Source organism: Aotus nancymaae, unplaced genomic scaffold (assembly GCF_030222135.1).
Source record: "Aotus nancymaae isolate 86718 unplaced genomic scaffold, 86718_ANA_hifiasm-v0.15.2.pri h1tg000059l, whole genome shotgun sequence".
Classification (NCBI taxonomy): domain Eukaryota; kingdom Metazoa; phylum Chordata; class Mammalia; order Primates; family Aotidae; genus Aotus; species Aotus nancymaae.
Window position 1 is genome coordinate 7793998 of NW_026988473.1, and position 20925 is coordinate 7814922.

Here is a 20925-nt window from a genome sequence, read left to right on the forward strand (position 1 = left end):
CATGCATCTGGTATGATTTTTACCAAAACAGCATTTTGCAGCTCAGCCCCATGCTGTTCCCAGCTGTTTTCCTCTGGTACCAGCCAGGTGGCCGCCTCCCATGTTCCCCTCCCCATCCCTTCACATGACTTCGGCCTTTGGCTTCTAAGCTCCTGGCTGTTTTCCACATTCCACTCGCCTTCCAGAACCCAGGCATCCTGGTCTCCAGCTGAAACCGTTGCATGTGGCTTTCCCCATCCCTGGCCCCGTGACTCAGTCCCTCTGAAGGGAGCAGCCCTCTTTTTTGGAAATCACCAGGAGGTAGGGAAGGAGGAGGGAAGCTAGGTCGTGACATAGTCAAAGGTTATAAAAGCTTCCAGCCAAACAGCATTGAAGTTGAAGATACAACCTGACAGCACAGCCTGAGATCCTGGGGATCCCTCAGCCCAACACCACAGACATCGAGTGGTAGATTCCCGCTGCATCAAGGCCTACCCACTGGTGAGGAGCTGCTATGGGCCAGAGAGGAGGAGGTGGGCAGGCAGGGGCCAGGGCGCCTTGGACAGGATTTGCACAGATAGCAGGTGGGGAGGGAGGATTCCAGAGTCCCTATTTTTTTTTTTTAAACAGCTGTGCTTACAGTAGTTCTCCCTTCTGTTTTTTCACTTCTGTCTCTTTTCTGGGTTTTTGCTTGTGTCACTGACTGATACTTGTTTTTGTTGAGGTCTCACTGTCGCCCAAGCAGGAGTGCTGTGGGGTGATCATGGCTCACTGCAGCTTTAAACTCCTGGGCTCAACTAATCCTCCTGAGTAGCTGGTACTACAGGCATGCGTACCATGCCTAGCTAATATTTTTTAATTTTTTTTTTTTACAGATGGGGATTCACTGTGTTGCCCCAGCTGGTTTGGACTCCTGGCCTCAAGCAATCCTCTTGCCTTGACCACCCCAAAGTGTTGGGATTACAGGCATTAGCCTAGGGGCCTGGGCCTGTTACTTGTTTTGCTTTGATCTTTTCTCTGGCTGGCAGCTAGTAAATATCCTACGGTTCTTCCCTGGGCTAAGTAAATCATTTCCTTCCCTTCTCTCCCCCAGTACTTTATTAATTAACTGTTTCTAATACTTAACACATACTGATCATGCATCTGCCTCATGTGTCAGACCATGTTTTATTTTTTGTCTGAAACCAAGCACATAGCCTGGCCTCAAGTTGGCTGACAAATGAGCGTGTCTGCCTCATTCCAATCTCTTTCCTCTTCTGGTCCCCAGTTGCATTTTCCTGTCCCCAGAGATTGTGTCCAGGCAGGGGGCATGGCACGCTTGCAGGCTGAATAGGCTTTATCCACCACTTCCCTTCCAGTCTCCATGCTGGGCTCTCCCTGCCTTCTGTGGCTCCTGGCCGTGACCTTCCTGGTTCCCAGAGGTCAGCCCTTGGCCCCTCAAGACTTTGAAGAGGAGGAAGATGAGACTGAGACGGCGTGGCCGCCTTTGTCAGCCGTCCCCTGCGACTACGACCACTGCCGACACCTGCAGGTGCCCTGCAAGGAGCTACAGAGGGCCGGGCCGGCGGCCTGCCTGTGCCCAGGACTCTCCAGCCCTGCCCAGCCGCCCGACCCGCCGCGCATGGGAGAAGTGCGCATTGTGGCCGAGGAGGGCCGCGCAGTGGTCCACTGGTGTGCCCCCTCCTCCCCGGTCCTTCTCTACTGGCTGCTGCTCTGGGACGGCAGCGAGGCTGCTCAGAAGGGACCCCTGCTGAACGCAACGGTCCGCAGAGCCGAACTGAAGGGGCTGAAGCCTGGGGGCGTTTATGTCGTTTGTGTGGTAGCCGCTAACGAGGCCGGGGCAAGCCGCGTGCCCGAGGCTGGAGGGGAGGGCCGCGAGGGCGCCGACATCCCCGCCTTTGGGCCTTGCAGCCGCCTCGTGGTGCCGCCCAACCCCCACACCCTGGTCCACGCGGCCATCGGGGTGGGCATGGCCCTGGCCCTGCTGAGCTGTGCCGCCCTGGTGTGGCATTTCTGCCTGCGCGATCGCTGGGGCTGCCCGCGCCGAGCCACCGCCCGAGCCTCAGGGGCGCTCTGAAAGGGGCCTGGGGGCATCTCGGGCACAGCCAGCCCCACTTGGGGCGCTCAGCCCCGCTCCCCGGGGAAGACGGGGACCCCGCTGCCACGAGGGCAGGTTGGACGGCGAGCTGGGAGGCAGCGCCAGGGCCACAGCTGAGTCTTGGTTCTCTGGGCTGAGCGCTTGTTTAGGTAGCGGGCTTGGCGCTTTGTTTCCTGACTGAAGTCTGGGAAGGAGTAGAAAGAGTCCCCACATTTTTTTAAAGGACTAGATAGTAAATAATGTAGTTTTTGCAGTTTAAGAGGATAAAATTGAGGATACTATTATGTTGGGTACTTATATGACCTTTGTAACCATTTAAAAATGTATAAACCACCCGACATGAAATTGCAAACCTATAGTTGCAGCTACTCCGGAGGCTGAAATGGGAGGATCTCTTGAGCCCAGAAATTCAAGTCCAGGGCAACATGGCCAGACCCCTTCTTCTTCTTCTTCTTTTTTTTTTTTGAGACAGAGTCTTGCTCTGTTGCCAGGCTAGAGTTTGTGGCTCAATCAATCTCAGCTCACAGCAACCTTTGCCTCCCAGGTTCAAGCTACTGCCCTGCCTCAGCCTCCCAAGTAGGTGGGATTATAGGTGCACACCACCACGCCTGGCTTTTTGTATTTTAGTAGAGACTGGGTTTCACCATATTGGCCAGGCTGGTCTCGATCTCCTTACATTGTGATCCACCTGCCTCAACCTCCCAAAGTGCTGGGATTACAGGCGTGAGCCACCGAGCCTGGCTTTTTTTTTTTTTTTTTAGAGGGAGTCTTGCTGTGTTGCCCAGGCTGGAGTGCAATGACGCTGTCTTGGCTCTACAACCTCCACCTCCCGAGTTCAAGCAATTCTCCTGCCTTAGCCTCCTGAGTAGCTGGGATTACAGGCACCCACCACCATGCTCAGCTAATTTTTTTTTTTTTTTTTTTTGGTAGAGACGGGGTTTCACCATGTTGGTCAGGCTGGTCTTGAACTCCTGACCTCAGGTGCTCCACCCACCTCAGCCTCCTAAAGTGCTGGGATTACAGGCATGAGCCACTGCACCCGGCCAGACCCCCTTCTTTAAAGATGTGAAAACCATTCTTAGTTCATGGGCCATACAAATCAGGCCACTGGCACATTGGCTGTAGTTAGTTGACCTGGATCATACACCTTCTGAAGGGCTCTGTCACTGTGGGTGGCTTCAGTGAGATTTTGAGAATAAGTTTACATTCTTGCTAGGTAAAACAAAACAAAAACAACAAAAATATCAAGGAATTTCTCCTCCCCTTTCCCCTCCATTTGTATTTATTGTATATCCACTTTAACAATATTAAAGGACCTTTAAAAGGAAGTCATTTTCATTGTTTATGATTCCATTCAATTCACTGTCCACACACCTATTTTTCAGAGTAGTATACATACTTTTGAATTTTTTTTTTTTTCTCTGTTTTTTTTTTTGAGACGGAGTTTCGCTCTCGTTACCCAGGCTGGAGTGCAATGGTGCGATCTCGGCTCACCGCAACCTCCGCCTCCTGGGTTCAGGCAATTCTCCTGCCTCAGCCTCCTGAGTAGCTGGGATTACAGGCACGCGCCACCATGCCCAGCTAATTTTTTTGTATTAGTAGAGACGGGGTTTCACAATGTTGACCAGGATGGTCTCGATCTCTTGACCTCGTGATCCACCCGCCTCGGCCTCCCAAAGTGCTGGGATTACAGGCTTGAGCCACCGCGCCCGGCCATACTTTTGAATTTTTTTAAATTAAGTGTATGTAGAAAAGTCTGTTTTGTGTTACTACACAGTATAATCCTCACTTGTGTGGATATTATAACTTTTTTTTTGAGACAGAGTCTCACTCTCTCGCCTAGGCTGGAGTGCAGTGGCACGTGATCTTAGCTCACTGCAACCTCCACCCCCAGAGGTTCAAGTGATTCTCCTGCCTCAGCCTCCTAAGTAGCTGGGATTACAGGCGCCTGCCACCATGCCTGGCTAATTTTTGTATTATTAGTAGAGATGGGGTTTCACCATCTTGGCCAGGCTGGTCTTGAACTCCTGACCTCGTGATCCACCCATCTCTGCCTCCCAAAGTGCTGGGATTACAGGCATGAGCCACCATGCCTGGCTGGATATTATAACTTTTTAAATAATATATATGTATATATTTTATAGAGATGGGGGGGGTTTTACTATTTTGCCCAGGCTGGTCTTGAACTCCTGGGCTCAAGAGATTCACCCCCCGCCCTGCCTCCCTCCAATTTCCCAAAGTGTTGAGATTACAGGCGTGAGACACTGTGCTCAGCCCTACTAATATTACAACTTTTTTTTTTTTTTTTTTTTTTTTTTTTTTTGAGGCGGAGTTTCACTCTTGTTACCCAGGCTGGAGTGCAATGGCGCGATCTCAGCTCACCGCAACCTCCACCTCCTGGGTTCAGGCAATTCTCCTGCCTCAGCCTCCTGAGTAGCTGGGATTACAGGCACGCACCACCATGCCCAGCTAATTTTTTGTATTAGCAGAGACGGGGTTTCACCATGTTGACCAGGATGGTCTCGATCTCTTGACCTTGTGATCCACCCGCCTCGGCCTCCCAAAGTGCTGGGATTACAGGCTTGAGCCACCGTGCCCGGCCCATATTACAACTTTTTTAAATTATGAAAGTAACACATTAGGCCAGGCATGGTGGCTTACACCTTTGGGAGGCCGAGGCAGGTCAATCACCTGAGGTCAGGAGTTCAAGGTCAGCCTGGCCAACATGGTGAAACCCTGTCTCTCCTAATAAAACAAAACTTAGCCCGGCATGATGGCAGCTACCTATAACCTCAGCTACTGGGGAAGCTGAGGTGGGAAAATCGCTTGAACCCAGGCGGTGGAGGTTGCAGTAAGTCAAGATTGCACCACTGCACTCCAGCCTAGGGGACAGAGCAAGACTCCATCTCAAAAAATAAAAATAAAAATAAATTTTAAAAAAAGTAACATGGCCGAGGCGGGTGGATCACGAGGTCAAGAGATCGAGACCAGCCGGGCGCGGTGGGTCAAGCCTGTAATCCCAGCACTTTGGGAGGCCAAGGCGGGTGGATCATGAGGTCAAGAGATTGAGACCATCCTGGTCAACATGGTGAAACCCCATCTCTACTAATACAAAAAATTAGCTGGGCATGGTGGCGCGTGCCTGTAATCCCAGCTACTCAGGAGGCTGAGGCAGGAGAACTGCCTAAACTCAGGAGGCGGAGGTTGCAGTGAGCCGAGATCGCGCCATTGCACTCCAGCCTGGGTAACGAGCGAAACTCCGTCTTAAAAAAAAAAAAAGAGATCGAGACCATCCTGGCCAACATGGTGAAACCCCATCTCTACCAAAAACACAAAAATTAGCTGGGCGTAGTGGTGTGCGCCTGTAGTCCCAGCTACTTGGGAGGCTGAGGCAGGAGTATTGCTTGAACCCAGGAGGTGGAGGTTGCAGTGAGCCGACATTGTGCCACCACACTCCAGCCTAGCACCTGGTGACAGAGTGAGACTCTGTCTCAAAAAAAAAAAAAAAAAGAAAGTAACATATAAATTTCAGTTAATACTGAATAATACGGTCCAGTGCAGCAGCTTATGACTGTATCCAACACTTTGGGAGGCTGAGACAGGAGGATTGCTTGAGACCAGGAGTTCAAGACCAGCTTGGGCAAAATATCAAAACTTTAGCTCTACAAAAAATTTAAAAATTGCCTTTTGGCTTGGAGGAGGCCAAGGTGCAACTTTCTTTCATCATCTGGAATCCGAGTTCATCCGACACCAGCCCCCTCCACCATGCCACCAAAGTTCAACCCCAATGATATCAAAGTCGTATACTGAGGTGCATTAGGGGTGAAGTTGGTGCCACTTCTCTGGCCCCAAGATCAGCCCCCTGGGTCTGTCTCCAAAAGAGGTTGGTGATGACATTGCCAAGGCAATGGGTGACTGGAAGGGCCTGAGGATTACAGTGAAACTGACCATTCAGAACAGACAGGCCCAGATTGAGGTGGTGCCTTCTGCCTCTGCACTGATCATCAAAGCCCTCAAGGAACTACCAAGAGACAGAAAGAAACAGAAAAACATTAAACACAGTGGGAATATAACTTTTTTTTTTGAGACAGTCTTGCAATCTCTGCCTCCCGGGTTCAAGCAATTCTCCTGCCTCAGACTCCTGAGTAGCTAGGACTACAGGTGTGTGCCACCACGCCCAGCTAATCTGTATTTTTTTAGTAGAGTCGGGGTTTCATCATGTTGGCCAGGATGGTCTCAATCTCTTGATCTCGTGATCCACCCGCCTTAGCCTCCCAAAGTGCTGGGATTACAGGCGTGAGCCACCGAGCCCGGCTGGTAATAACGCCTTTGATGAGATCGTCAACATTGCTCAACAGATGCAGCACCTATCTTTAGCCAGAGAACTCTCTGAAACCATTAAAGAAATCCAGGGCTGGGCGCGGTGGCTCACGCCTGTATCCCAGCACTTTGAGAGGCTGAGGCGGGTGGATCACGAGGTCAAGAGATAGAGACCATCCTGGTCAACATGGTGAAACCCCGTCTCTATTAAAAATACAAAAAATTAGCTGGGCATGGTGGCGTGAGCCTGTAATCCCAGCTACTCAGGAGGCTGAGGCAGGAGAACTGCCTGAACCCAGGAGGCGGAGGTTGCGGTGAGCCGAGATTGCGCCATTGCACTCCAGCCTGGGTAACAAGAGCGAAACTCCGTCTCATTAAAAAAAAAAAAAAAAAAAAAAAAAAGAAATCCAGGGGACTACCCAGTCTGTGGGCTATAATGTTGGTGGCCACACCCTCATGACATCATAGATGACATTAACAGTGGTGCTGTGGAATGCCCAGCTAGTTAGGAAGCAAACAAGAAAATATTTCAATAAAGGATCATTTGAGAACTGGTGGGAAAAAAAATTAAAATCAGGCCGGGCACAGTGGCTCATGCCTGTAATCCTAGCACATTGGGAGGTTGAGGTGGGAGGATCACCTGAAGTTGAGAGTTCGAGACAAGCCTGACCAACATGGAGAAACCTTGTCTCTACTAAAAATACAAATTAGTCAGGCATGGTGGCAATTACACATGCCTGTAATCCCAGCTACTCAGGAGGCTGAGGCAGGAGAATTGCCTGAACCCAGGAGGCGGAGGTTGTGGTTAGCCGAGATCGTGCCATTGCACTCCAGCCTGGGTAACAAGAGTGAAACTCCGTCTCCAAAAAAAATTTTTTTTAAATTAAAAAAAAATGCCGGGCGCGGTGGCTCATGCCTGTAATCCCAGCACTTTGGGAGGCCGAGGCGGGTGGATCACGAGGTCAAGAGATCGAGACCATCCTGGTCAACAAGGTGAAACCCCGTCTCTACTAATACAAAAAATTAGCTGGGCATGATGGCGCGTGCCTGTAATCCCAGCTACTCAGGAGGCTGAGGCAGGAGAATTGCCTGAACCCAGGAGGCGGAGGTTGCGGTGAGCCGAGATCGCGCCATTGCACTCCAGCCTGGGTAACGAGCGAAACTCCGTCTCAAAAAAAAAAATGCCGGGCGCGGTGGCTCATGCCTGTAATCCCAGCACTTTGGGAGGCCGAGATGGGCGGATCACCTGAGGTCAGGAGTTCGAGACCAGCCTGGCCAACATGGTGACATCCCAACTCTCAAAAAAAAAAAAAAAAAAAAAGGCCAGGCATGGTAGCTCATGCCTGTAATCCCAGCATTTTGGGAGGCCAAGGCAGGTGGATCACCTGAGGTCAGGAGTTTGAGACCAGACTGACCAACAAGGTGAAACCTCATCTCTACTAAAAATAGAAAAATTAACCAGGTGTGGTGGCAGGCTCCTGTAGTCCCAGCTACTTGGGAGGCTGAGACAGGAGAATTGCTTAAACCCAGGAGGCAGAGGTTGCGGGAGCTAACACTGGGCCACTGCACTCCAGCCTGGGCGACGAAGTGACACTCCATCTCAAAAAAAAAATATATATATATATATATATTTTAGTACTGAACCTCTAGAATAAATTTAGAATACTATGCTATCCTGGCTGGACGTAGTGGCTCATACCTGTAATCCAAGGAGTTTGGGAGGCCAAGGTAGGCAGATCACTTGAGGTCAGGTGTTCAAGACCAGCCTGGCCAACATGGTGAAACTTCATTTCTACTAAAAATGCAAAAATTAGCTGCACGTAGTGATGGGCACCTGTAATCCCAGCTATTCGGGAGGCCTAGGCAGGAGAATCGCTTGAACCCGGGAGGCAGAGGTTGCAATGAGCCAAGATTGTGCCACTGCACTCCAGCTTGGGCAATGAGTGATTGGGCAATGAGTGAGATTCCATCTTAAAAAATATATATGGGTTGGGCAAGGTGGCTTATGCCAGTAATCCCAGCACCTTTAGAGGCTGAGGCGGGCAGATCACCTGAGGTTGGGAGACCAGCCTGACCAACATGGAGAAACCCATCTCTACTGAAAATACAAAATTAGCCGGGCGTGGTGGCACATGCCTATAATCCCAGCTAGTCAGGAGGCTGAGGCAGGAGAATCACTTGAACCTGGGAGGCAGAGGGTTTGGTGAGCTGAGATTGTGTCATTGCACTCCAGCGTGGGCAACGAGTGAAACTCCACCTCCAAAAAAAAAAAACATATCTATCTATCTATATACACACATACATATGTTATCCAGAATACACTTGTTATAACACTGCAGTGAATACCCTGTGCCTTTTATTTTTCTTTTGTTTTTTTCTTTTTTCTCTTTTTTTCCTGATTTTGATTTTGTCTTTCATTTGATTCCCGTATTTCCTCAGCGTTCATTCATTTACAAATAATAAGAGGTCATACTATCTCATTATTATTTAGTTAGTTATTTTTTGAGATGGAGACTTTGTCTGAAAAAAGAAATTATTAACTAATAAAATAAAAACATAAAGCCCATGCTTGTCACTCTACCATGAGGAGGCAACACAGAATAGTGATTTTTAGAACACACACTGCATGGGTGCGCCTAGGCCTCCTGAGTAGCTGAGATTACAGGCGCCCACCACTACGCACAGCTAATTTGTGTATTTTTAGTTTTGTATTTTTTATTACTTACTTTTTGATTTTAGGTAAATTATCTCATCTTGGCTGGGCGTGGTGGCTCACACCTGTAATTCCAGCACTTTGGAAGGCCAAGGCAGGCGGATGGCTTGAGCTCACAAGTTCGAGACCAGCCCAGGCAACATGGCAAAACCCCAGCTCTACTATAATAAAAATACAAAAGTTAGCCAGGCATGGCACATACTACTTGGGAGGCTGAAGTGAGAGGATAGCTTGAGCCTGGGAGAAGGAGGTTGCAGTGAGCCAAGATTGTGCCACTGCACTCCAGCCTGGGCAATAAAGCCAGACCTTGTCTCAAAAAAAAAAAAAATCATCTTTCTGTGTCTGTTTTTTTTTTGTGACTAAAAATAGTTTCTACATCAAAGGGATTGTTGTGATAATTAAATATGGATTAGTCATACAAAAGTCTCTAGTAGGCCGGGTGAGGTGGCTCATGCCTGTAATCCCAGCACTTTGGGAGGCCAAGGTGGATGGATCACCTAAAGTCAGAAGTTCAAGATTAGCCTAGCCAACATGATGAAACCCCATCTCTACTAAAAAATATAAAAATTAGCCAGGTATGGTGGCAGGTGCCTGTAATCCCAGGTACTTGGGAGGCTGAGGCATGAGAATCACTTGAGCCTGAGAGGCAAAGGTTGCAGTGAGCCAAGATCCCACCACTGCACTCCAGCCTGAGCAAAGTGAGACCCTGTCTCTCTCTCTCTCTCTCTCTCAGTGAGACCCTGTCTCTCTCTCTCTCTCTCTCTCTCTCTCTCTCTCTCTCACACACACACACACACACACACAGGTCTCTAGTGCATATATTATCGATATTAGTAATGGTTATTGTCATTATTACTCTACCTTCTAATAAACATCTAAAGTGAACTTCACTTTCAGGAATCTAACAGCCCAGTTAGTGGGTGAAGCACAAAGTAATCAACAAGGACTCACAGCAGAGTAATAAATGCTTAATGAGTTAAATACTGCAGCTGGCAGGCAGACAGCAGTGATCTTAGAAGGCAAATCCTAAGTTCAGAAAAGCTCCTGGGAGTTAGTTTACTAAGTGAAGAGACAGGACATCCCAGAAAGAGAGACTGGCAGATGCACAGGCCAAGAGGAGGGTTAGGTCTGGTTTGGAATATGCACAGGTTACCCTCAAGTGATGGATGATTAAACTTCACAGTAACTACCAGCATTTACATATCCTGCCTTGCCAGGCACCAAGGTAGGTGCTATTGTGATCTCCACTTGAGATATGGCTCTAACCCCCGCCCCGCCGACAAAAAGCCCAGTCGGGGAGGAAGGAAGTCAGACCACTAGCATTTAAGTTGTCCTAGATGGCTAGGTGCGGTGGCTCATACCTTTAATCCCAGCACTTTGGGAGGCTGAGGCAGGTGGATCGCTTAAGCTCAGAGTCGGAGACCAGCCTGGCCAATATGGTGAAACCCCATGTCTTCAAAAAATAGAAAAATTAGCCGAGTGTAATGGTGTGCTCCTGTAGTCCAAGCTACTTGGGAGGCTGAGGTGGGAGGATAGCTTGAGCCCAGGAGGTGGAGGTTGCAGTGAGCCAAGATTGCATCATTACACTCTCAGAAGTGGTGGAATGCAATGGGCAACAGAGCCAGATTCTGTCTTAAAAACAAAAACAGCCAGGCGCTGTGGCTCACACCTGTAATCCTAGCGCTTTGGAAGGAAGAGGCAAGCTGATCACCTGAGGTCAGGAGTTTCAGAACAGCCTGACAAACATGGTGATACCCCATCTCCACTAAAAATACAAAAATGGCTGGGTTTGGTGGCTCACGCCTGTAATCCCAACACTTTGGGAGGCCGAAGCAGCTGGATCACTTGAGGTTAGGAATTTGAGACCAGCCTGGCCAAAATGGTGAAACCCCGTCTCTACAAAAAATACAAAAATTAGCTGGGCATGGTGGCGGGTGACTGTTATCTCAGCTACTGGGGAGGCTGAGGCAGGAGAATCGCTAGAGCTTGGGAGGTGGAGGTTGCAGTGAGCCGAGATCATGCCACTGCACTCCAGCCTAGGCGACAAAGCGAGACTCCGTCTCAAAAAGGCCGGGCGCGGTGGCTCAAGACTGTATTCCCAGCAATTTAGGAGGCCGAGGCGGGCGGATCGTCTGAGGTCGGGAGTTTGAAACCAGCCTGACCAACATGGAGAAACCCCGCCTCTACAAAAAATGCAAAATAAGCCAGGCATGGTGGTGCTATCCTGTAATGCCAGCTACTAGGAAGGTTGAGGGAGGAGAATTGCTTGAACCCAGGAGGTGGAGGCTGCAGTGAGCCGAGATTGTGTCATTGCACTCCAGCCTGGGCAACAAGAGTGAAAACTCGGTCAAAAAATAAAACAAAACAAACAAACAAACAAAAACACAAAAATTAGCTCACGCCTGTAGTCCCAGCTACTCGGGAGGCTGAGGCAGGAGAATCGCTTGAACTCGGGAGGCGGAGGTTGCGATAAGCCGAGATCGCACCACTGCACTCCAGCCTGGCGACAAAGCGAGACTCCGTCTCAAAAAACAAACAAACAAAAAACAAGTTGTCTTACATGGTGAGAGTGTCATGGAGTTTTAAGCAAGGAGGTGAGGACAGGATTAGATCACTGTGTTTTGCAGAGACCCCTTTGAAGTCAGGCAGAGGATGGTTCAATTCCCCAGAGAGGATGAGTGGGCCAAAGAGCATGCACATTTCTCTTCGGCTCCTGGCAAATACTGCCAAAGAATTTTCCAAAACGTTGCGCTAAGGGCCCATATTCCATTCCAATTTCTAAGGAGGGTGAGGCTGGATGAAGTTCCGGAAACTGGCTTCATTCCGCCCACGGGTTTTAAAGCCGCACCAGCTTTCTTCACCACAGCAGCCAGCCAGTCGCCTTGGCTTGGTGGGGATCCTCCCAGTTCCCGCCCACGCAAAGTCCTGGCAGCAGGGCCAGAAGTTTTATGGTTCTCAGCGGCACCCGTCCACGTCCGCCCCCACGTGACCCAAACAGATCCGGCACTTCCGCTTCCCTTAGGCTTTCTTCTCAACGGTGTCTCCGGCTGCTCCAGAGCCGGGTGAGCGAGCGAGCGCCCGTCCGCGGGCATCGAGGGCGGGTTGCCTCGCGCTGACCCTTCTCGCCCTCCTTCTCGTCACACCAGGTCCCCGCGGAAGCGGCGGTGGCGGCGCCATGGCGGAGCTGACGGCTCTTGAGAGTCTCATCGAGATGGGCTTCCCCAGGGGACGCGCGTAAGGAAGCACCCGAACCCCGGCCTGCGGGGGTGCGGGGCCGCGGACTTGTCCCGGCCTTTGCCCCAGCCTGACGGTCACCATGGCTCGTGGTTGCTATTCACGGTGTTTCTGCCCTCAGGGAGAAGGCTCTGGCCCTCACAGGGAACCAGGGCATCGAGGCTGCGATGGACTGGTGAGCGCCCGCTCAGGGTGGCGGAGAATTGGGGGCTGCTGGGAGGCGCAGCCTCAAAGCTAACCTCCCCGCCGACTTTCCCTGCCAGGCTGATGGAGCACGAAGACGACCCCGATGTGGACGAACCTCTAGAGACTCCCCTTGGACATATCCTGGGACGGGAGCCCACCCCCGCAGAGCAGGGCGGCCTTGAAGGTCCTGACGCGGGGACACGGTGTGATTATTCAGGAGGGTCTGAGGAGAATCTGAAGGGATAATAATACCGACTGCTTGTTGTAGGACCTGGTTCTGCCGCTGGAGAAGGCAAACCCATTTTGAGTGAAGAGGAAAGACAGGAACAGACTAAGAGGTACAGTAAGAACCATCTCACATCTCTGTGGGTCGTCTTCCATCTCCCCCCAGTACACAGTCTGGTCGGAGAACCTTGAGCTTTCCACATTTCCTTTTTCTTTTTTTGTGCAAACTGTAAGAAATGGCATTAACACATTTCCTTTTTCTTGGCATTTTCTTTTCCATTTCTTTCATCCATCTTGATATATTTGTCGCCTAATTTTGTTGTAAACTCACCTTCCCACTCTGTCCATTTCTCTTGAGCTGTTTTCTCTCGGCAACACAGGATGTTGGAGCTGGTGGCCCAGAAGCAGCGTGAGCGTGAAGAGAGAGAGGAACGGGAGGCATTGGAACGGGAACGGCAGCGCAGGAGACAAGGGCAAGAGTTGTCAGCAGCACGACAGCGGCTACAGGAAGATGAGATGCGCCGGGCTGCTGAGGAGAGGCGGAGAGAAAAGGCCGAGGAGTTAGCAGCCAGGTCTGGGCAATGGGGATGATGGATAGCAGATGAGAAAGAAATCAGGATTTGCTTTGTTGCCGTTTGACCCCGTTTCTTCTTTCTACATACCAGACAAAGAGTTAGAGAAAAGATCGAGAGGGACAAAGCAGAGAGAGCCAAGAAGGTAGGTGATTGAGAAGACGCCGCGAGTAATAGAGTAGGTAGGTTAGGAAATCTTTTCCAGCTTCAGAGGGAAAGCATGGGGTTACACGATCTGTTTCAGCTGAGGGTGGGTGAGTACCTGATTGAATGTTTTACTTTGCCCTTTAGTATGGTGGCAGTGTGGGCTCTCAGCCACCTCCACCGGCACCAGAGCCAGGTCCTGTTCCCTCCTCTCCCAGCCAGGAGCCTCCCACCAAGCGGGAGTATGACCAGTGTCGCATACAGGTACCGATTCTGATTCCTATCTTGCTCCTGGGACCCCTTTGTTGGCCTGTAAGGTGACCATCTCAGAGCTTTTTTCAGTTAATGTGCCCGTTGCCAAATGTCTCCCTTCTTTGTAAATGACTTTTGAAATTCGATCTCTACTCTTGGGAAAGGTATCAAATTTCACCTGCCCCAGTCTCATTTAAATCCATACCTCCCTCTTACTCAGCAGTTACCCTTTTACTTGTTCATGTTTTTATTTGGTTTATTATGCAGCTATCTGGTGATGTGGTATTTATCCAGATTCTTTTGTATAATCTTATCCTTGTCTTTCTTAGGCTGAGGGAACTAGGAGTCTGTCATCCACACTTAATAAAGCAGAGCCTAAGAGGTTCATTTGGTGCTTTAAATAGTAGTTGTACTGGTTCAATCTAAGAAGGAGGAGGGGCCTGCTTTAGCTCTTTTCCTTACTTTGGCACTCCATTCAGTTTTGATGCTCACAATACTGAGTATCTCCCTTGCCCTTTAGGTCAGGCTGCCAGATGGGACCTCACTGACCCAGACGTTCCGGGCCCGGGAGCAGCTGGCAGCCGTGAGGCTCTATGTGGAGCTCCACCGTGGAGAGGAACCGGGAGGGGGCCAGGACCCTGTGCAGTTGCTCAGTGGCTTCCCCAGACGGGCCTTCTCAGAAGCTGACATGGAGCGGCCTTTGCAGGAGCTGGGTATGGCTGCAAGACCAGAAACTGGGACTTGGGGGAGTGGGGAGACATGCCTGGGAAAAGGAGGAATGCAAAGGGAAGGGACTTTGTGGACATGGTGCAAGGTCAGGCATTTTGGGAGCAAAACTCAAGTATTCTTGTGTTTCAAGCCTGTATTCTTCCATCTTCAGGACTCGTGCCTTCTGCTGTCCTCATTGTGGCCAAGAAATGTCCCAGCTGAGGGGCTGTCTCATCGTCCCTCTGTGATCCCTTCATCTTTGGTAAAGCACTGACATCTCCTTCCTAATAAATAGACCCTGAGTTCTGTACATGCCTGACTCCTTACTGAATGGCTGGGAGGGACAAAACGAAGGCAGAGGAAGAAGCTAAAAGGGAACACATTTGTAGTAGACCCTCTTCCTCATCTTTAACTTCCAACAAAGACACTTTTTTTTTTTTTGAGATAGAGTCTCGCTCTGTTGCCCAGGCTGGATTGCAGTGGCGACATCTTGGCTCAATGCAACCTCTGCCTCCTGGATTCAAGTGATTCTCTTGCCTCAGCCTCCCGAATAGCTGGGATACAGGCACACGCCACCACACCCAGCTAATTTTTGTATCTTTAATAGAGACAGGGTTTCACCATGGTCAGGCTGGTCTCAAACTCCTGATCTTGTGATCCACCCACCTTGGCCTCCCAAAGTGCTGGGATTACAGGCGTGAGCCACCGAGCCCGGCCAAGACACTTGTTTCTAATCTCTGGGTCTGATTAACTGCTGGGGAAGTTGAGGAGGAGAAGTGCTAAAAGGGGTGGAAAGTACATTGGATGGCACCTTTTCCTCCTGTGGTGAGACAGAACATAAAGGCCCAGCTGCTGCTGCTGCTTTTTTTTTTTTTTGAGACAGAGTTTCACTCTTATTGCCCAGGTTGGAGTACAATGGCACTATCTTGGCTCACTGCGATCTCTGCCTCCCAGGTTCAAGTGAGTCTCCTTCCTAGGCTTCCAAAGTAGCTGGGATTACAGGTGCCTGCCACCACGCCTGGCAAATTTTGTATTTTTAGTAGAAATGGGTTTCTCCATGTTGGTCAGGATGGTCTCAAACCCTACCTCAGGTGATCTGGCCTCCCAAAGTGCTGGGATTACAGGTGTGAGCCACTGTGCCCTGAGGGCTTTTTTTTTTTTTTTTTTTTTTTTTGAGGCGAACAGGGGAGTGCCTTTTCATTTAAAAAATGTTTGGAGGCCAGGCGCGGTGGCTCACGCCTGTAATCCCAGGACTTTGGGAGGCCAAGGTGGGCAGATCACAAGGTTATGAGTTAGAGACCAGCCTGACAACATGGTAAAACCCCATCTCTACTAAAAATACAAAAATGAGCTGGGCGTGGTGGCGCCTGTAATCCCAGCTACTTGAGAGACTGAAGCAGGAGAATTACTTGAACCCGGACGGCAGAGGTTGCAGTGAGCTGAGATCATGCCACTGCGCTCCAGCCTAGGCAATAGAGTGAGACCCTGTCTCAAAAAAATGTTTGGAAATATGTATAACTTTGATACAGTTTCAAGGTGCTCCAGACACCCGTGGCCACTTCATGTAAACCACTGACAAGTTCTAAAGCACTTTGAAAGACAACAATATGATCATGATCAAATTTTGTAATTAAACCTAATGAGGGCAACAGACACTTCTCACATAAGAGATGTGTCAATTACGGGGCTCCCCTACTCTAAGGTATTCACAAGGAGACAGATAAACAAGGTTTTTTTTCCTTTGGAGACAGAGTTTCACTCTTGTTGCTTAGGCTGGAGTGCAATGTCACAATCTCGGCTTACGGCACCCTCTGCCTCCCGGGGTCAAGCGATTCTCCTGCTTCAGCCTCCTGAGTAGTTGCAATTACAGTCATGCACCACCATGCCTGGCTAATTTTGTATTATTTTTTTTTTTTTTAGTAGAGATGGGCTTTCTCCGTGTTGGTCAGGCTGGTCTTGAACTCCCGACCTCAGGTGATTCACCCGCCTTGGCCTCCCAAAGTGTTGGGATTGCAGGTGTGAGCCAAACAGTTTCTTTATATATCCTCCTCCCTCTCTTCATCTTCCACCTTTTTCCAGGAAACTTTAGCAGGACCTTTTGTACCATCAAACTTTCCTTTCACCTTAGTCAGCAACATCCTTCTCATACTTTTCCTTCGGGTTTGCCACCTTAAGTGATGTAAGGCTGCTTTTCACTGTGATTTAAGTTATTCCACATCTCACCCAGAAAAGCCCAGCTTCTTAATAGAATAGGGATAACGGTGCCTGTTTCTTGGGATTGTCATGAAGGTTACATAATGCTGGTGTAAGATGCTTTAGCATAGTGCCTGGGACCTAGTAAGTATTAGCTATTAAAAGGATAATTCTGTTTATTTATTTGAGATGGATGGAGCCTTGCTCTGCTTCCCAGGCTGTAGTGCAGTGGTGTGATCTTGGCTCACTGCAACCTCTGCCTTCTGGGCTCAAGCGATTCTACTGCCTCAGCTTTCCTTGTAGCTGGGATTACAGGCATGTGCCACCACGTGCGGCTAACTTTCTGTATTTTTAATTTTTCTTTTTCTTTTTTTTTTTTTGAGATGGAGTTTCGCTCTCGTTACCCAGGCTGGAGTGCAATGGCGCGATCTCGGCTCACCGCAACCTCCGCCTCCTGGGTTCAGGAAATTCTCCTGCCTCAGCCTCCTGAGTAGCTGGGATTACAGGCACGTGCCACCGCGCCCAGCTAATTTTTTGTATTTTTAGTAGAGACAGGGTTTCACCATGTTGACCAGGATGGTCTCGATCTCATGACCTCGTGATCCACCCGCCTCGGCCTCCCAAAGTGCTGGGATTACAGGCGTGAGCCACCGCGCCCAGCCCTTTTTTTTTTTTTTGAGACGGAGTTTCGCTCGTTACCCAGGCTGGAGTGCAATGGCGCGATCTCGGCTCACTGCAACCTCCGCCTCCTAGGTTCAAGCCATTCTCCTGACTCAGCCTCCCAAGTAGCTGGGACTACAGGCGCGAACCACCATGCCCAGCTAAGTTTTTGTATTTTTAGTAGAGACAGGGTTTCACCATGTTGACCAGTATGGTCTCAATCTCTGGACCTCGTGATCCACCCGCCTCGGCCTCCCAAAGTCCTGGGATTATAGGTGTGAGCCACCGTGCCCGGCCTGTATTTTTAATTTTTTTTAGTAGAGACAGGGTTTCTTCATGTTGGTCAGGCTGGTCTCAAACTCCCGACCTCAGGTGATCTGCCTGCCTTGGCCTCCCATAGTACTGGGATTACAGGTGTGACCCACCACACCTGGCTGTTCTCTCTCCTTTTTAAAACCAAGAAGCACTGATGAGCTTCTCCATGATAGCCCCTCTGGCTGTTGATACCCCAACCTGGTGTCCTGTCAAACTGCTGCTGACTCCTCTCATTCCTTGGCTAGGGAAGAGGCCATAGTTAATCTGTAAAGATCACACATAACACATGTGTTTTAGTAGCTGAAAAGAGCACCAGTGCTCATCTAGGTTTTACACCTCAGTGTTAGCTTTATTTGGGGCCAGGCAGGCAGATAACCTGAAGTCAGTCAGGAGTTCAAGACCAACCTGCCCAACATGGCAAAACCCGTCTCTACTAAAAATACAAAAAAATTAGTCTGGCGTAGTGGCGCACCCCTGTAGTTCCAGCTCCTGGGGAGGCTGAGGCAGAAGAATTGCTTAAATCCGGGAGGCTAAGGTTGCAGTGTTGAGATCGTGCCATTGCACTCCAGCCTGGGCAACAAGGGTGGAACTCTTGTCTCAAAAACAAACAAACCAGCTTTATTTGGTGTTCTGACTTTAATAACAGCAGCCTTTTTTTTCTGTCAATTGCAATCTTGCTTGGGAACCACAGGCTATAAAGCAGACAAAAGAGGAGCGACGCTGGGCGCGGTGGCTCACGCCTGTAATCCCAGCACTTTGGGAGGCCGAGGCAGGTGGATCACGAGGTCGAGAGATCGAGACCATCCTGGTCAACATGGTGAAACCCCGTCTCTACTAAAAATACAAAAAATTAGCTGGGCATGGTGGCGCGTGCCTGTAATCCCAGCTACTCAGGAGGCTGAGGCAGGAGAACTGCCTGAACCCAGGAGGCGGAGGTTGCGGTGAGCCGAGATCGCGCCATTGCACTCCAGCCTGGGTAACGAGCGAAACTCCGTCTCAAAAAAAAAAAAAAAAAAAGAGGAGCGACTTGGTTGACTAGGCTGTGGAGCTGGGACCCCACACTTTTATTTTATCCCCTCAGTGGCATCTCCTGACCAGATTCAGAGATTAGAGACCACTTTACATTTCTAAATTTTTTATAATAATCCTCGTAGTTATGACACTTCGTAGAACAGGACTGAGGTTTATTACATACTGGAGTTGAACCAAGATCTGTGACTCAAAGCACACTCCTTTTACTACTATAAATAAGCCTTCTAAGCTTGTTTAACTAGAGGTTAGATAATGGCCACAGAAAGCATTGTGGCATATGTTAAGTGCTAGATGCCCCTCCAGTCTCACTCCAAGGACAGGAGTCCTGAGTGTCCTCTACAGGCATCCACTGCTACAAGATTTTCCAGGATAGTTCAGATTTCAAGAATGTCCCACTGTTATCCCCTGAAGTACACTCCAACTTGACACCACATGACCTGTTTTGAAAATGAGGTCGAGGCAGGTTGAGGTGGCTCCCACCTGTAATCTCACCACTTAGGGAGGCCGAGGCAGGCAGATCACCTGAGGTCTGGAGTTCAAGACCAGGCTGGCCAACATGGTGAAACCCTGTCTCTACTAAAAACACAAAAATTAGCTGGGCGTCGTAGTGTGCGCCTGTAATCTCAGCTACTCGGGAGGCTGAGACACGAGAATTGTGTGAACCTGGGAGGCGGAGGTTGCAGTGAGCTGAGATCGGGCCACTGCACTCCAGCCTGGGTGACAGTGAGACTTCATCTCAAATAGAAAAGAAAATGTGGTCGCAATACCTATTGGGTCAGCCCCTCCTGGTGAGGTGGGACAGACAGCAGCTGCAGCCTGAGCCCTGAGCACTGACCACGAGTGTCTAAGCATTGATAGGCGTCGACTGCCGGGCTCATCTGGATGGAGGAACGTGATTTATTGGTTCTTTCAGTTCACCACATCCGACTCGTGTCTCGGCCCTGTCCACCTTTGCGGACTTATTTATTTATTTATTTATTTATTTATTAAAGGCGGGGTTTCACCATGTTGGTCAGGCTGGTCTTGAACTCCCGACCTCAGGTGATCCGCCCGCCTTGGCCTCCAAAATGCTTGGATTACAGGCGTGAGCCACCACGCCCAGCCAGCCTTTGCGGACTTTAAAGCAATCAGTGCAGGGTTTGCGGGGAACGTGCTCACCCAATGGCAGCTCACAGGACCCAAAAAAGTCCTGGGAATGGCATCTCGGTCCGGACTCCCCGCTGGGCCCACGAAGGAGAAAGCCTGCCTCAGACTCCTGCGCCCTAGCCAAGGTTCCAGCGCCCACTGGGGGCAAGTCCGGTCTCACGCTGACTTCCCGCCTTTGCCGCCAAGTATCCAGTTCTTCCTCCAGGTCACGTTCTCCTGCGTGGTCGCTGCTTCCTGCAGAACGTCCATCACGAGCTGCTTGGTCCTGGCCACCTCGTCCCTGCTCAGCGGGTCCTGCAGTGGCATCTCCTGAGGGCAGGAAGGGAGGTTCGCAGGAGCTCCAGTCCGGGGCTCTCCACCCGCCCACCCAACTTCGGGACTACGAGTTGCTTCTACCTTCAGCATCTCCTGCTTCCGCTGCCCTCTCGGGGTCACGATAACAAAGAGCGCGGAGCCCACGCCAGCCCCTGCGCCCAGCACTGCGACCGTGATCAGCATTTTCCTCAAGGACTGCATGGCCGCCTGCGCAGCCAGCGGGGCGCCCTCCAGAGTTCCCCGCAGCTGCGAGCTGTCGCCGCGCCGTCTCACTGCCTGCCTGCGCAGGCTAGAGCGCCCGGTAGCGGAAACCATAGAGATGCGGCGGGCTAGAGAGGACCTGCTCAGGGAAACGTTTAGAATCCAGAGCGCCTGGGTCTCAGGTTTAGCTGAGGGCGTTGAGGTTGTAAAGAGGTGCTGGCACCAAGGGCTGAGCGCGGGGAATTTGCGTCCTCAATTTCAGAGTAGGATTGCTAGGGAGAGAGTGCGTGTCTTCATGTTTTTTTTTTTTAATGTCATTTAGTTTATTCAACCAAAAATTGAGAGAGAAGGTAAGTACTGAAACAAACGAAAGAAAGAAAGCAGTTCTTAAGACTAGCAGTAAATAAATTTGTACAATTCGGCCTGTATAATATGATGAAATAAATCTACATCTTTTCTTATTCTGGTGCTTTGAATTATACATACAAACAACAATTACAGGGACTTGTTCACAAAGCATGTAGGCCTAGAAAAGGGCTCTCTGAAGCCCTCAATGGCAATTGGTGAACGCTAACACTGATTGCCCGGAACTGGTATTTCCTTTGCAGAAACCAACAGCTTTGAACAAATGA

General features: G+C 50.0%; 3 protein-coding genes and 1 pseudogene across 3 annotated transcripts; 3 read left to right on the forward strand and 1 right to left on the reverse strand.

Moving 5' to 3' along the window:
• The first annotated feature begins 282 nt into the window (after window positions 1-282).
• LRRN4CL (LRRN4 C-terminal like) lies at window positions 283-2056 on the forward strand. The gene is made up of 2 exons (XM_012454435.2): window positions 283-480; window positions 1338-2056. The coding sequence occupies exon 2, from the start codon at window positions 1343-1345 to the stop codon at window positions 2054-2056; it is 714 nt and encodes a 237-aa protein (XP_012309858.2). The 5' UTR covers window positions 283-480; window positions 1338-1342.
• Window positions 2057-5790: 3734 nt separating this feature from the next.
• Window positions 5791-6906, forward strand: LOC105718550 (large ribosomal subunit protein uL11-like; annotated as a pseudogene).
• Window positions 6907-12137: 5231 nt separating this feature from the next.
• Window positions 12138-14741, forward strand: UBXN1 (UBX domain protein 1). The gene is made up of 9 exons (XM_012454434.2): window positions 12138-12344; window positions 12466-12519; window positions 12608-12714; window positions 12799-12868; window positions 13136-13327; window positions 13421-13472; window positions 13619-13735; window positions 14244-14436; window positions 14604-14741. Exons 1-9 carry the CDS (start codon window positions 12286-12288, stop codon window positions 14651-14653), a joined length of 894 nt encoding a protein of 297 aa, XP_012309857.1. The 5' UTR covers window positions 12138-12285; the 3' UTR covers window positions 14654-14741.
• Window positions 14742-19848: 5107 nt separating this feature from the next.
• Window positions 19849-20345, reverse strand: LOC105718647 (ubiquinol-cytochrome-c reductase complex assembly factor 3). Its single transcript, XM_012454431.2, has 2 exons — window positions 20174-20345; window positions 19849-20086 (listed from the first exon to the last, which is right to left on the reverse strand). The coding sequence occupies exons 1-2, from the start codon at window positions 20291-20293 to the stop codon at window positions 19934-19936; spliced, it is 273 nt and encodes a 90-aa protein (XP_012309854.2). The 5' UTR covers window positions 20294-20345; the 3' UTR covers window positions 19849-19933.
• Window positions 20346-20925: the final 580 nt, after the last annotated feature.